Source organism: Sorex araneus, chromosome X (genome assembly GCF_027595985.1).
Source record: "Sorex araneus isolate mSorAra2 chromosome X, mSorAra2.pri, whole genome shotgun sequence".
Taxonomy (NCBI): domain Eukaryota; kingdom Metazoa; phylum Chordata; class Mammalia; order Eulipotyphla; family Soricidae; genus Sorex; species Sorex araneus.
The window spans coordinates 333,188,435-333,203,236 of record NC_073313.1 but is presented as its reverse complement, the minus strand read 5'-3'; the positions used below and the strand labels follow the sequence as shown (position 1 = coordinate 333,203,236).

The 14,802-nt window shown below is 52.8% G+C and overlaps 1 protein-coding gene across 2 annotated transcripts in view; it reads left to right on the top strand.

Moving 5' to 3' along the window:
* Nucleotides 1-14,802, top strand: part of ADD2 (adducin 2) — a 110,928-nt gene that overhangs the window by 85,334 nt on the left and 10,792 nt on the right. For both annotated transcript variants that reach the window (XM_055123460.1, XM_004609137.3), the window contains exons 9-14: nt 83-181; nt 5,272-5,448; nt 8,362-8,619; nt 9,793-9,912; nt 10,904-10,987; nt 13,111-13,258. In XM_055123460.1, coding sequence (XP_054979435.1) covers nt 83-181; nt 5,272-5,448; nt 8,362-8,619; nt 9,793-9,912; nt 10,904-10,987; nt 13,111-13,258 — 886 coding nt within the window. The remainder of the gene's footprint in view (nt 1-82; nt 182-5,271; nt 5,449-8,361; nt 8,620-9,792; nt 9,913-10,903; nt 10,988-13,110; nt 13,259-14,802) is intronic.

The window sequence follows — 14,802 nt, the reverse complement described above, 5'->3', positions numbered from 1 at the left end:
AGAAATGGATGTCTGTGAAGAATCTCTCCCTCTTCAGAGAGGGAAGCTCGAGGCTGTAACAGGCTCTTTTCTCCCCCCACAGATCCTGGTGCTAAGAAACCACGGCATGGTTGCTCTGGGCGACACTGTGGAGGAGGCGTTTTATAAAGCCTTCCACCTGCAGGCAGCCTGTGAGGTGCAGGTGAGCGAGACCCTCTGGGGAGTGCCCAGGTGCGGGCCTGGACAGCAGGCACCCCCCTGGTCTGTGAGCAGGGAAGTCCTTGGAGCCCAGCCAGCTGAAGACCTGGCCTGACTTTTCTACCTTGTCACCACCTTACTCTGCTGAAGTTCTCTGCAGAGTCTTTCCTGCAGCTTGTGAACCTCTGTCATCACTCTGACAGCCAGCACCCAGCTCCTGGGGTTCAGGGCCCGGGGTAGGCTGCTTCCAGGGCTCAGTAGTGGGACGGCAGGAGAAATCAGAATGGGACAGGTTCTTCCTGTGGTGCTCGGCTGTAACCTGCACTTCCCTATTCAACTTGTTCCATCAGCTATACCCATGCAGGATGCAGATAGGTGTTCTCTCTCTCTCTCCTCTCGCTCTCTTTCTCTCTCTCCCTCTCTCTCTCTCCTCTCTCCCTCTCTCCCTCTCTCTCTCCTATCTCACCTCTCTCTCCTCTCTCTCTTTCTCTCTCTCCCCCTCTCTCTCCCTCCCTTCTTCTCTCTCCTCTCTCTCCCCCTCTCTCTCTCCTCTCTCTCTCTCTTTCCCTCTCTCTCCAACTGTTGTCTTTTCCTCTTTCTCTCCCTTCTTCCTTTTCATCCTTCACTCCCTCTCTCCTTTCTTCCTTTGGTGGGGGCACATGCACAGACATGCTCAAGTCCTGAAAGATAAGTAGAGGCATACTGACACGGTGCTCAAGTCCTGAAAGATAAGTAGAGGCATGCTGATATGGTGACCTGCATGACCAGGAACACCCCCAGCCCCCGGCTGATATCTGGGAGCCCATGACAAGTCATCCTCATCAGGGGAGCATGGGAGTGCCAGTGATCACGTGGCCCCTTCGGGAAGCATTAGTAGCACCCGGATTGGTTGCTTCTCCATAACAAGGTGGTGTGGGGGGAGCTGAGTGCTCCTGGCCACTGTGACTAGCCTCTGGGTGGGTCGGGCCCTGCCCCACTGACTGGGCACCATTGCATCCACTCTAGCTGCGTGCCCCTGGGTGGGCACCCACTGCCCCAAACCCTCCTTTCCCTGAGTGCACACGTGGAGCCTAGAGCCCCTGTGGGCACGAGCACTTTCAGACAAGGAGAGGGGTTGCTGGTGGTATTCGGGTGTCGGAGACAGGCGGGGAAGGCTTGCTGCTGCTACGCAGGAACTGTAGGTGTCCTGCCTGCCCCCTGCTGGCAGCAGTGGGCACAGCAGCCTCTGAGCAAGGATGTCTTTCTCCAAGCATTTTCCCTTGACTTGAGGGGAATCCCAGAGGCCAGCTGAGTCAGGAGCAAGAGAGAGCAGGGAGGGACTGGCCACATCCTACAGCAGTGTCTGCACGGGAGAACAGGGAGGAGGTGGACAGGAGCGAGGTGCCCAGCGATGCCGCCGGCCCTAAACTCTGCCCCCATCCCTGCTTCGTGTTAGTAGAACTGGTCAACACCTCAGTGTCCAGCTCCTTCTGTGCCAACTCCCCCTTCTCCACATTGGCACTCTGGTAGCCCAGGAGAAAGGAAAAAGAGCCTAATCTCTGCAGACAGACAGACCTACAGATGGATGGGAGAGAGGACACCTGTCTCTTGCTCACACCCCTCCCGGTGCCAGCCCCCTAGAAACAGTCATGGTGGGACAGCCAGTGCGTGGGGGAGGGAGAAGATGGGGGGACTGGTTGGACATCCAGGGGCCTGGGGGAGAGGACAGGGGACTGGTCAGATGGCCAGGGGCATGGGGGAAAGGACAGGGGTAGCAGGTTTGATGGGGAGAGAGTAGGGGAACTGGTCGGATGGCCAAGGGGTTGGGGCAGAGGATGGGGGACTGGTCAGATGGCCAGGGCCATGAGGGAGAGGATGGAGAAGCAGGCTTGATGGCCAGGGGGTTGAGGTAGAGGATGGGGGACTGGTCAGATGGCCAGGGGCATGGGGCAGAGGGTAGGGAGCTAGGGCTGCTGCCGCCGCTCCCATCTGCACTGTTCTGATGGGACTTTATTGCAGTGCACAGAGATGCACCCCCTACTCCCCGCCCCCGATCCCCCAAGAAAGCTGTGGGGAGTGAGGCACCCAGACATGGAGCAGGAGGTTCTAGAGGAAGGAAAGCCATGAGAGGTTGGGGCGGGGAAGCAGGGGGGCAGGACGGCTGTGGGTGCCTTAGGCAGACCTCAGCAGGTGCTGTTGGGACTCAGTCCCGACTGGTCCTTGCCGGTTTGATGGCAGCTCCAAAGTCCCGTTTCCAGCCAGGAGCCTAAGTTTCCTCCTTGCAAGCCTGACCAGTCGTGGCTGTGGTGGCTTCCAGTGGCTTGAGACTGACCTGATGCTGTGTGTCTAGGCACAGTGTTCTCTGCACTCACCATTAGCCGGGGATGTTAGCCGGGGATCCAGGAAACTAGGCCAGCCAGGGGCTGGGGGTGGGGAGAGAGACAGACAGAGAGACAGAGGCAGAGAGGAGACAGAGGCAGAGAGAGAGAGAGGCAGAGACTAAGAAACCCATGTGCTTCTCCTCTATCTGCTTTCCATCACCATGGAAACTGAGGGATTGGGGAGCGGGATGTGGGTAGTTCTCTCCTTATCCACAGGGCACGGGTCCCCAGAGAATCATCTATTTTAGCCTGTCATGGTAGAGTCTCCAAGTGTGTTGGTTAATAAACTATTTTCTGACATCTTTCTGCACCTATTCTTTTTTCTTATTTTTATTTTTTAATGAAACACCATGAGATGCAATTATAGACTTACACACTTTCGTGATTACATTTCAGTCATACAATGATTGAGTACCCATCCCTCCACCAGTGCCCGTTCTCCACCACCAATGTTTCCAGTGTCCCTTCTGCCATCCCCACCCCCATTCTCCCTGCTCCCCGCCTCTGACAGGCACATTCCCACATTCCCTTTTACTCTCTCTCTCCTTTTGGGTATTATGGTCTGCACTTATTCTTTTCTATTTTATATTTTTATTGATTCACTGTGAGGTACAGTAACAAAGCTTTCATGTTTGAGCTTCGATTATACAGTCATCAAACACCCATCCCTTCACCAGTGCACGTTTTCCACCACCAAAATCCCCAGTATCCCCTCCCCCCATTCCACACCTCCCCCTGCCTGTGTCACAGACAATTTGAACAATATTCTCTTTCTCTACTTTAGCTATTTAAAACTAAAGCAATAACACAGTGAGTAGGGCGTTTGCCTAGCACATGGTCGACCCGGGTTTGATTCCTTTGTCCCTCTCAGAGAGCCCAGAAAGCTACCAAGAGTGCCCCGCCCACACGGCAGAACCTGACAAGCTACCTATGGCGTATTCAGTATGCCAAAATCAGTAACAACAACTCTCACAATGGAGACGTTACTGGTGCCTGCTTGAGCAAATCGATGGACAACAGTGGGAAGACAGTGTTATAGTGCTACTTTAGTTACCTTCGATATTTTAAGACCAGTCCCACCACCACTCATACCTGCCAAAAAGGCAGTGCTAGACAAAGTGTTTTATATTGCTTGTTATGGATACAGTATAGTGTCGTGTGGTGGCAAGAGCAGCCGCATGCTTTAGGAATTCTAAAATTTTAATACTTAGGGTCTGAAGAGATTGCTGCAGCAAGTTGTTTGGGTCCTTGGGTCCGAGATTTGTTTGTGTGTCTCTGGATTGTGGGCATATGGGAGCTTAAGTAGACAGCAGCAGGGTGTGGTGTCATCTTGGAGTCCCATCGGGGCGGGGGGAAGGAGGAGGGCCCACTCCTCACCACAGGACACAGGCCTGGGAGGGGAGGCGTGGGAGAGACATTTTGGCTTTCTTCTCCTCAAAGGGTGATGAGTCCTGGGAGTGTGGCCTGGCTGACCCAAGACATGTCCACAGGGCTGTGTGTCTCAGTAGGGTCAGTCCTTGGCTATCAGGGGCTCGTAGACCTGAGTTTGTCAGTGAGCTGAACTGGATCTGTTCGGAAAGAGCAAAACAACAACAAGGGGTCTCAAGAACCGCAGCGCTCAAAGTTTCCACAATGCCAATCCCCACCCCAAATGCTAGTTTGTCTAGGTACCCAGGAGGCTGGAGACAGGCCTGTCCCCATTGTCGAGCTGCCCCAGGATGCCTCATCCTGACTTTGAGGGACTAAGGGGAGAATATTGACATACAGTCAGATGAACTTTAAAGTGGAAAATGAGAGGTTTAGTTTGATCCAAAAAAATTAAAAGGGCATCTTGTAAACCAACATTGTCTCAATTAAAAATGGAAATTAAAAAAAGAACTTTCAACCTCACAGAAAAAGTGTGGAGAATAATAACATAATATGGCTTCTTTCTACCACTCAAATTGAACACATATTAGAAGACTTTCTGCTTCAAGATCTTTTCCTCTGAAAGAATATTACAGATAAAAATAAAAGTTCACCTTTTCTCGACTTACATTCCCTCCCCAGAAATAATCACACTCAAAGCTGGTCTGTATCCCATGTCACCCTAGAGTCCTCTGTATTCATTCATTTTCATTTTTGCCGTGCGGGGGGTTGAACCCAGGGCCTCTCAGATTCAAGGCGAGTGCTCTGCTTCTGAGATGCATCCTCAGCCCTGTACTGCTTTGGTGTGAAGGTTTAATGTTTGCATTTACTCCTTTATAATCTCTGAAAGCTGGTGAAAATTTATGGAAGAAACTATGGTCGCCTCTCTCTTTACCTGGGGATGGTGGATGTCTGACATGTTTGATGCAGCTTTTCCTCTGGTGGGAAAAAGCAAAATATAGCTGTTTTCCAGACTCCTCTGTTTCCAATCTTCCCCAACCCCTTGTCTCAGTACACACTTAAGTGTAGGTAAGTGTGGGGCTGGAGTGATAGCACAGCAGGTAGGGTGTTTGCCTTGCATGCGGCCAACCCAGGTTCGATTCCCAGCATCCCATATGGTCCCCCGAGCACAGCCAGGAGTAATTCCTGAGTGCAGAGCCAGGAGTAACCCCTGAGCATCACTGGATGTGACCCAAAAAGAAAAAAAAATGTAGGTAAGTGTGTGGTTGCACTTGCAAGCACACATGCACACACACATGCATGCACACACATGTACATACACACATATGTGTGTACACAGCTGAGGCCTTTCTGCTCTTTACCGCAGGTGTCTGCTTTATCCAGCGCTGGGGGAGTGGAAAACCTCATCCTCCTGGAGCAGGAGAAACACCGCCCGCATGAAGTGGGTTCTGTCCAGTGGGCAGGGAGCACCTTTGGACCCATGCAGAAGAGCCGGCTGGGGGAGCATGAGTTTGAGGCCCTCATGAGGATGCTGGACAACCTGGTGAGTGTCCTGCGGTGACCTGCTAGCCCTTTCCTCTGAGGCTTAGTCCCCCAACCCAGTCAGCATCAAGCATTGGGTAGCTGTGAGAATCGCAACAACACAGTTATTAAAAACTTCATTGATTAGATCTGTAACTGTACCTCACAGTGATTCATGTAAAAATTTTAAAAATATACATTTTAAATTTATTGATTAGAGCTGGAGAGAGATGCTACCGAGCACATGTTTTGCATGCAGAACACCCAGGTTCCATCTCTGACACAGCTTAGTTGTCTGAGCACTAAGTCAGGAGCACCTGAGCACCACTGGCTGTGATCCTAAAACAAAACAAAACAAAACACCAAACCCAATTCATAGGTTGACATCTTGATTTAGAATTTGTGGTTGTTCTAATAGAAGTTGAGTTCTCTTAAATATTGGCCTTTGGTATGATGACATCCACTTGTAAGAGCTGTGGATACTGTCCCTATGGGGAGCTCTTTGGAGAAGGGGTCAGAAGGCACTGGTTGGGATGAGAAGTGGCAGTCCAATAGAAATAACCACAGTGATTCTTTTACAGTGTGTCTTATGTACTTTTTTAGTTAGTTCCACCTTTCTTATGATTTTAAGGCAGAAAACACATAATATCACTAAGTGCCCTAATCCCGTTGAGCAGTCTTATAACAAGATCCTGTTGTCCCGACTGCACAAATAAGTCATGTTAAGAGCTAGCTAGGGTGTGGCTCAGAGAGGCTGTAATGGGTGTAAAAGACTTTAAAGACATTCTTCTTTCTGTCTCTGGCACTGCGGTTGATGATGTTACAAATAAGACACAATCCAAGAGCAAAAGGAGAGCATGTGCAATAAGGAAATAACTAATGGCAGGAAGAGAATGCTGCTTCTAAGATGGCACAGAGAACGGAAGATGGAATCCATCTTTACAACGTTTCTACATCTGACCCATTTCCCTTTTCACTGCTGCAACCTTGGATCCTCTTTGTTTCTGCAATAATGAATCCTATTCTCTAGTTCCTCCAAATAGTCTTTGCCTCATTACCAGGCTGCTTATGAGGATCATTTTACTGATGAGCGGTACATCCCACAGTGTAAATACAACACATCATTAGGGGAAATGCACACAGTTATAGCAAGTATAGCACATGCCAGGCCATTTCTATCTTGAATAGATGAAAAATGTTGCAAATAACCTAACAGATAGGTTATTTGCTCGAAGGGTAAACTTCATGCCTTGCTTGTGAGATGCCTCCAGTTTGATCCCTGACACTGCATATTGTCCACCCCAAACATTGCTGGGTGTAACCCTGGAGATTCCCCAATACCTCTGGTCAAACAGCATGGAATTCCGGGCCTGACCATCAGCCCATGGCTTTGGACCTCTGAGCATGGTGAGGAGCTGCTCCCCAGCCCCCCAACACACACCAAGGAAGAAATAGGGAACTCCAGATCAACTGTCCAGGATAAAAACGTTAACTGTAGCACTGTAGCACTGTCATCCCGTCCTGTTGTTCATCAATTTGCTTGAGCAGGCACCAGTAATGTCTCCATTGAGAAAAATACATATGTTAAATATATAAAAAACATATGCTCTCTTTGTCCCAATAATTTTCATTCTAGGTATTTATGTCAATTGGGGAATCATTTAATTGTCTAAAAAGTATGTGTAGAGATATTAATTTCAGAGCTGTTTATAATATTTTGAAAATAGCAATGTGTCCACTAATGTTAGCTAAATACATTTTAAAGTGTTCATGCATTGGCATACCAGAAAGGTTCTTAAGAGTTTTATAAGTTCAATAATATGAAATTTCCAAGACACATTGATGAGCTAAGAAAATAATTCACAAAGAAACTTCTTTAGTATGGTCTCATGTATATGCTACTTTATAATATGTAATAATTATACATATTATATATTTTCACATGTATATATACACTAAAATGTTATATTTGCACATGTATATATACACTAAAATGTATAAATACCTATAATTACATGCAATTATAGTAATATTTTGTTATTTATATATTGTCTCATTTGTGTTTTATAGATACAAATATACTCTGCAATTACATAGTGTGTCACCAATGAATAGATTTATAAATATATACCATCTCATGCTCAGGGGAAATGTTTATTTTTGTTTTGATTTGGATGCTCAGGGCTTGCTCCTGACTCTACACTTAGGGACCACTCTTGGCATGCTCAGGGGACCACATGGAGTGTGGGGGATTGAACCCAGGTCTGCTGCATGCAAGGCAAACCCTTTACTAACACTCCGGCCCCAGGAGGGATGGTTTTATATCAGGTTCCCGGTCCCAAGTGGGAGTAGAGAAGCCGCTCCTGAGTCAGGAAGGAAGGGCTGAAGGTAAGAGCCAGCTGGGAAACGTTTTAGAAAATCTCCAGACCCCAAACATTTCTAAACATTTAAAAATTAACCTCTAAACGCTCAAGAACTCTAAATGTTTAAGACTAGCTCAGCCCCAGCTCCCTCTGAGGTCACTCTGAGGTGACCTCAGGCACCTGCATACTCAGAGCATCCTGGTTGGTGGCCTCACCTTGCCAGCCGATGAAATGTGGGTAAGCAGTTGTGGAACAAAGGCTCCGGCATAGATCTGGGGTCTTTGGGGAGGAGGAAGAGCTGGGGGGAGGAGGGGGAGAGTTTGGGGGTGAGGAGACAGGCAAGGGAGCAGATCCCTGATAGAGGAGAGGAGTGTCGCTAATCAAAGCGGAGTCTGGGGTGGTGGTGGCGGTTCTTGTGCCTGGGCCGCTGCAGGTGGCGCTCAGGGCCCCCGGAGCCTGCGTGCTGCCACGGAGGGCAGGGGGCAGAGCGGGGGTGTCTGGTGAGTGGCCAGGTGCCTCGTCACCGCGCCCCTCTTCCAGCCCCTGAACCTTCTGCTTTTGTCCTTGTACAGGGCTACAGAACGGGCTACACGTACCGCTACCCCTTCGTTCAAGAGAAAGCCAAACACAAGAGTGAGGTGGAGATCCCCGCCACGGTCACGGCCTTCGTGTTCGAGGAGGACGGCGCGCCCGTGCCCATGCTGCGGCAGCACGCGCAGAAGCAGCAGAAGGAGAAGACCCGCTGGCTCAACACGCCCAACACCTACCTGCGGGTCAACGTGGCAGACGAGGTGCAGAGGAGCATGGGCAGCCCGCGGCCCAAGACCACGGTGAGCGCGCACGCGCGGCCCCCAGGGCGAGCAGGGGACTGGCGGGGCGGGCAGCACGTGTATGGGGGAGGCAGCTGGGAAAGGGGAACAGAACCAGTCTTCCCCAGAGCCCGCAGCTTTCCTTAGGAGTCTGACAGACCACCCTCCCCTCCCCTCCCCTCCCCTCCCCTCCCCTCCCCTCCCCTCCCCTCCCCTCCCCCTCTCTCCTCTCCCCTCCCCTCTTTTCCAGGGGCACCCCCAACAATGCACTGGGGTGACTCCTGGCTCTGCTCTTAGGTCTTACTCTTGTTGGTGCTCCAGGGACCACATGGGATACCAGGGGTCAAGCCCAGGCTGGGGCATGCAAGGCAAGGGCCCTACAGCCTGTGCTCTCGCTCTAGCGCCTTCACCTGTTTCACCCTGTTTCTGGAGCCTCTGCTCTGAGTCTGGGGCCAGAGGACCATGGACCAGGTCACTCTCAGCAGCACAGAGCCCAGGAGCTCTTGATCTTCCTTCTGGCTCCCCATCAGCAGGGGCTCGTGGGAAGTTTGGGAGAGGCCATGGCGCTTTCACACTGCAGGCTAAGGCCAGCTTGGGAGCTGGTGGCTTCTCATGTATGTTCGGTTGCCTTCCTGACACTCCCCAAACACCCATGCACAGGCTCTTGTTTGATTGCGGCCACAACCAGCCAGGTTCAGGGCTGATTCCGGCCTCTGCGCTTGGGGACTGGCTCTTGGAGATGCTTGGGGTTGAACCCTGGCCTCTGACATGTTCCCGGCCCCCACACACCGACTCTGAATTGTCATAAAGACAGAAGGAGCAGAGGGGGAAGCGAAGAGAATAGCTCTTCTTCTGCATAAAGAAAACGAAGCCCTGCAGATTAACGACACAGACTCCCGGAACACGGAGGCCCGTGGCCCGTGTCAGCCATGTGGCCTGCCATGGTCCTGAGGCTGCTCTCCAGGCCTCTCTGGACTGACCGTTGGGGCGGGAGGGCACGAGTCAGCGTGTGTTTCTGCGTTGGCAGCGGGGTCCTTTGTTGCTCATCTCTGCTCTGGGACCCTGGCGTCACAGAGGACCCAAATATGGGCCTTTGTGTGTGCAGGGGTGTGGAACTGACCCAGCCAGCACTGCTCGGTGCAGGAGGCCTGGGCCCGTCCCTCTGCCTCACCACCCGCCCTTCTGTTTGCTCAGTGGATGAAGGCGGACGAGGTGGAGAAATCCAGCAGTGGCATGCCCATACGGATCGAAAACCCAAACCAATTTGTGCCTCTCTATACTGACCCCCAGGAAGTCCTGGACATGCGGAACAAGGTAAGGGCGCCCGGCTTGACGGCATCGTCTCTTTTCCTTCGGCGCTGGCAGGGTGGGGGCAGAGGAAGGTCCTGCTTATAACGAGCGGAGTTTCTGGTGGGGGCCTAATCTGTCGACCTCCTAGAGGCCTCCCTGGGGGAGAAACTCTCTGTACCCGCCACACTGCAGGCTCTGCGAGCACTTCCCAATGTTGTCCCCAGAACCCTCAGGCCTGGAGAGCTGCCCGGTCCCAAATGGATATAACTACAGTACCTGCCCCCAGATTGAGTTCGGACCATCTATTTCCCTTTTGCGCTCATTTCAAGATTTCATGAGCATTTATATTTATTCTTCTACCACTGCTTCATAGACTCTCTCGGATATTCCTAAGCATTCAGATGTGCTGTCAGAACAGCAATTCTGTATATGGTCCCAAGACCCTCTGCTACACTTGTGGAAATTAAGATTGCTGGGTCTCCCCTCCCATCCTTCCCCCGAGAGATTCTGATTCAGTAAGGTGTGGGGGTGCCTGGGAGTCTCTATTTTTTTTAATTTATTTTTGGTACTTGGAGGCTACTCCCAGCTCATTGCTCAGGGGAGCTCCTTGTAGTGTTCGGGGCTCCATGTGGTCCAGGGAGTGAGTCTAGGTCTCCTGCTTGCAAAGTATGTGCTCAGCCCATTGAACTCTCTCCAGCCCCGGCATCTGAGCAAGTATTTTGAACAAATATCTCGGGAATTTCTGAGGAACATTAACTTCCGAGGACCCTTCTCAGGGCTCTGTGATGCCCCCTCCCTCTTCCTGTCTGCCTTCCCAGAGTGCAGCAGAAGATGATGTTTTACACAAACTACAAATTCTCTCTGAAGGAGAGACTGTTGGGGCCGAAGTTCCAAGTTGGCTGTGGATCAGACGAGTCCCCACGGGGCTCGAGGATAGACCCCCGGGAATGGCCCATCCTTGTGTGGGTCCCCCTCCTGGACCGCTCCCTCATGCTCCCCTCTCTCCCCCATGCAGATCCGAGAACAGAACCGCCAGGACGTGAAGTCAGCGGGGCCTCAGTCCCAGCTCCTGGCGAGCGTCATTGCCGAGAAGAGCCCGGTACAGCCGCAGCCGCCCCCGCCTGGAGGGGAAACACGTTTGCCTGCTGGGTCTTCACAGCCCGGGGCTGGGCAGCAGGACCTCTGAGTCCTGGTGCCCACCTTTCCCTGGGGGCGCTGGTGTTCTTGCTGTAAAACGGATGCTGTGAGGACCAGGACAGTGTCGCTTCCTGTGGGCGCTGGGCGGGGTCACCTCAAGCAGCTACTGGAGTGAGGCCAGCTCCCCTCCAGCCCCCCTCCCTACCACAGAGGAGCTCACTCCTCTCTCTACCCCTCTACCTTCCTCCCTCCCTCTTCTCCCCACCCTTCTTTTGTTTGGGGGCCACACCTGGTGATGCTTGGGGACTACTCCCAGGCCAGTGCTCAGGAGTTCCTAGCAGTGCTCTGAGGATGGTGCAGTGGGGGGTGGAAGCCTGCGCTCCAGCCCTGTGAGCTGTCTCCCTGGCCTCCCTTTGTATCCAGTAAGTCACAGGAGTGCTTGGCAGCTCCCAGTGGCTCCTGAGGCTGTGTGTGAACACAGGCCCATCAGGCCTTAGGCTGTGTCCCCGTGCCCCTAAAGACCCCATGCTCCTGCGTGATGGAGACCCGCATAGCGTTAGGAAGTAGAGAGTCAGTGTTCCATGTTTGAGATAGAGTAGTGTTCGTCTAGTGCTCGGCCATAGGGGTGAAGGGGAGTTTCCCGTGGACAATGATTTCCATTCTCCTGAGGCAGAAGTGGGCACGGCCTTCACCTTAGCGGTGACAAGGGTCGGGATGCTGGGGGATGACTCCTCTCTGCAGAGCAAATTGAGATGGAGGGGTGATTCGAGCTCTGGCCACAGCTCAAAAATAGGTGCCCATTGGCAGGGGAGCACACAGGGTGGTGTCATTACACCCCCCTGCCCCCTCTCCCACTTCCTCTCAGCTGAAATGAGCAGCATCCAATGTGCCACCAGGGCAAGGACACACAAACATCCCACAATTCTCACCGCAGTGAGTGAGCCCCAAACGCTGCCCTTCTCTCAGGCTTTGCTCTCCCTGGAGTCCTTCTTTGGGGAATCCTGGCTTTAGAGTCTCTGAGACCCCATGATTCCTGGATGCAATCCCAGTGCTGGGTCGGAGAGAGTCCACACCACATATGGCCCCCTAGGCCCCACCAGGAGGAAGCCCTGAGCACTGCTGGGTGTGGCTCAAATGTCCCCTCTCCCCCCTTCCTCCGTCAACAGATAGTCCCAGTGCTGCGCCTCTTCTGGAAGCAGTCCAGGACCCCCCCCCCCCTCAGAGGAGCTGGTGGGTGGGGAAGGTAGTGTGGACCCAGTGCCCACTCCCCTGGTTGTCGGCTCTGTCTGGTCACTCTCAACTTCCAGCACTGCATTCTCAAAGGCGGCACAAGCTTAGGAACAGGGGCTCTGGGGCTTGAACATTTGTCCCTGCCTCGGACTCGAGGGGCCAAAGCATTCCCAAAACTTGCTCAAGGTCCAGCTGGCGAGCTTCCCAGAGCTCCACAGAGGCGTAAGGCCCCGCAGCGGGCGTGCAGGGACCAGCAGTGTGGGTGGGCTGAAGAGTTGAGACTCGGGAGTGTGGCCCCTTGGGATCTAGGACTGTGTGCCCAGAAGGGCTAACAGTGTGGACTGAGAATGCTGAACCACTGTGTGTTTTGTGTATGACTTACTGCTGTGTGTGCTGTGGCTTGTGCTGCTGTTGGGGATGGCGTGGGGTGGGGTGGGGGTGGGGGGCGGTGCTGGCATGAAGCTGGCTGGAGCCACTGCTTTGCTTTGCGGACTGGCGCCGGGGTCTGTATTTGCCTATTGCTGACTTGGAAGCGTTGCAGGCGGGATTGCAATAAAGGTGTGTCTTCCTCCGGCTGGGGAGCATCCTTGAATTTCCTTTCCAGAGAAGAGGGTGTCCCCCAGCCCTGCATTCATCCAGTCAGTGGGCCAAGAATCCCGGCCTGAGGGTGAGGTAGCCATGGGGAGGAGTGGACGAGCCCTACCTGGGCCCTGAGCTGTTTCCAAGGAGCTGCATGCCTGCCGCGCTGGCCCTAGCAAGACCTCTGGCAGCCGCACGAGCGTGAAAGGCAGCAGAGGCCCGGCCTGGCCTGGGCACGGCGTTCAGAGAGCAACACACACTCTGGTTAACTTTCAGTCTACAGAGAGCCAGCTGGTGGCCAAGGGTGACGCAGATACCAAAGACGATTCCGAGGAGGCGGTTCCCAACCCCTTCAGCCAACTCACTGACCAGGAGCTGGAGGAGTACAAGAAAGAGGTGGAGAGAAAGAAACTGGAACTGGAAGGTAAATGGCCCAGTCCTCTGGGACCTCACAGGGGTCAGGGGACAGCTCAGGGGAGGGGACATCCAGCCATCATGACAGAACAACTAATAGAGATGACTCCTGGCCAGAGGCCGGAACCCCTGACTCCTCGCCCTGCTCATCTCACTCATCTTGTGCTCATTTTCACTCATTCATGTATTTTTATCACTTGTTCATATACACACTTTACATGCATGAACCCAGGGCTCATGCATGCATTGTATTTAGCTCACCCTGAGCCACCTCCCCGCCCCACCCTGGACTGGAGCTATAGCACAGCGGGTAGGGCGTTTGCCTTGCACGCGCAGACCTGGTTCGATTCCTCCATTCCTCTTGGAGAGCCCGGAAAGCTACCGAGAGCATCCTGCCCGCATGGCAGAGCCTGGCAAGCTCCCTGTGGTGTATTCAATATTCCAAAAACAGTAACAATAAGTCTCACAATGGAGACGTTACTGGTGCCCGCTTGAGTAAATCGATGAACAATGGAACTACAGTGCTACAGAGCCACACCCCCAGCCCTTGCTTTCATTTATCATCTTCGCTTGCTTTTCTCTCCCTTTTCTGTTATCACCTCCCTTTGAGTGTCCTGCCCTATCACCAAATGGTTGTATTGTCGTAGTGCTTTCCATCACAATCGTGCCCCCTCCTTGCTCAGGGCCGGGCATAAAGGGGTTAATGCTTACTGAGCACTTACTCTGGTGCCTGTAACTACGGCTTAGGGTGGTAAGCGCCATACAAGTGATAGCCGTGACAAGAAAGTCACAACCGGACTGGAACGATAGTACAGGGGGTACGGCGTTTGCCTTGCATGCGGCCGACCCGGGTTCGAATCCCAGCCTCCCATATGGTCCCCTGAGCACCGCCAGGGGTAATTCCTGAGTCCCGAGCCAGGAGTAACCCTTGTGCATCGCTGGGTGTGACCCAAAAAGCAAAAAAAAAAAAGAAAGTCACAACCGTGATGATTATACTTAGGGATCGCCTATCAGATCACCTAGGAACCCTTCTGGCCTGGCCCTCAGAACTCTCCACCAGCTAAATCCTTCATGCCTCTTCCCCTGCCTCTGTTTGGGACTCCTCATCTCGCTACGTGGCCTCCCAAACAGTCATGCTCTTGATGGCTTGTACGCCCTCAATTTGCTTTTGCCCCTTCTGGCCTAGTTTGCCCTTCAACTAACTCAGCCCACAATGTTCTCCCCTTTAGATCCCGTCTCAGACCCCCTCTGCTGAGGAAGGTCCCCTCCGCCCCCTACCCCCACATGAGCTGACCCTGCCTTTGCTTCCAGACCATTTGGGGTCTCATCTATGGATTCAGCTCAACGTTCATACCCAGAGGGTCTTCCTTCTTCGTTGACCCCACCCCCTCCCGAGCAGGCTGTCTCCCTGGCCACCAAGCCAAGCCCGGAAGCACCCTTGCTGCTTTGTTGACATGCTCCTGGGCGCGTTGCAGAAACAGAGGGAAAACGAGGGTGCTTTGTCCCTCAGACTTAGGGCCTGAATAGGGGAAATTGGCTAAACTGCCTAAAATA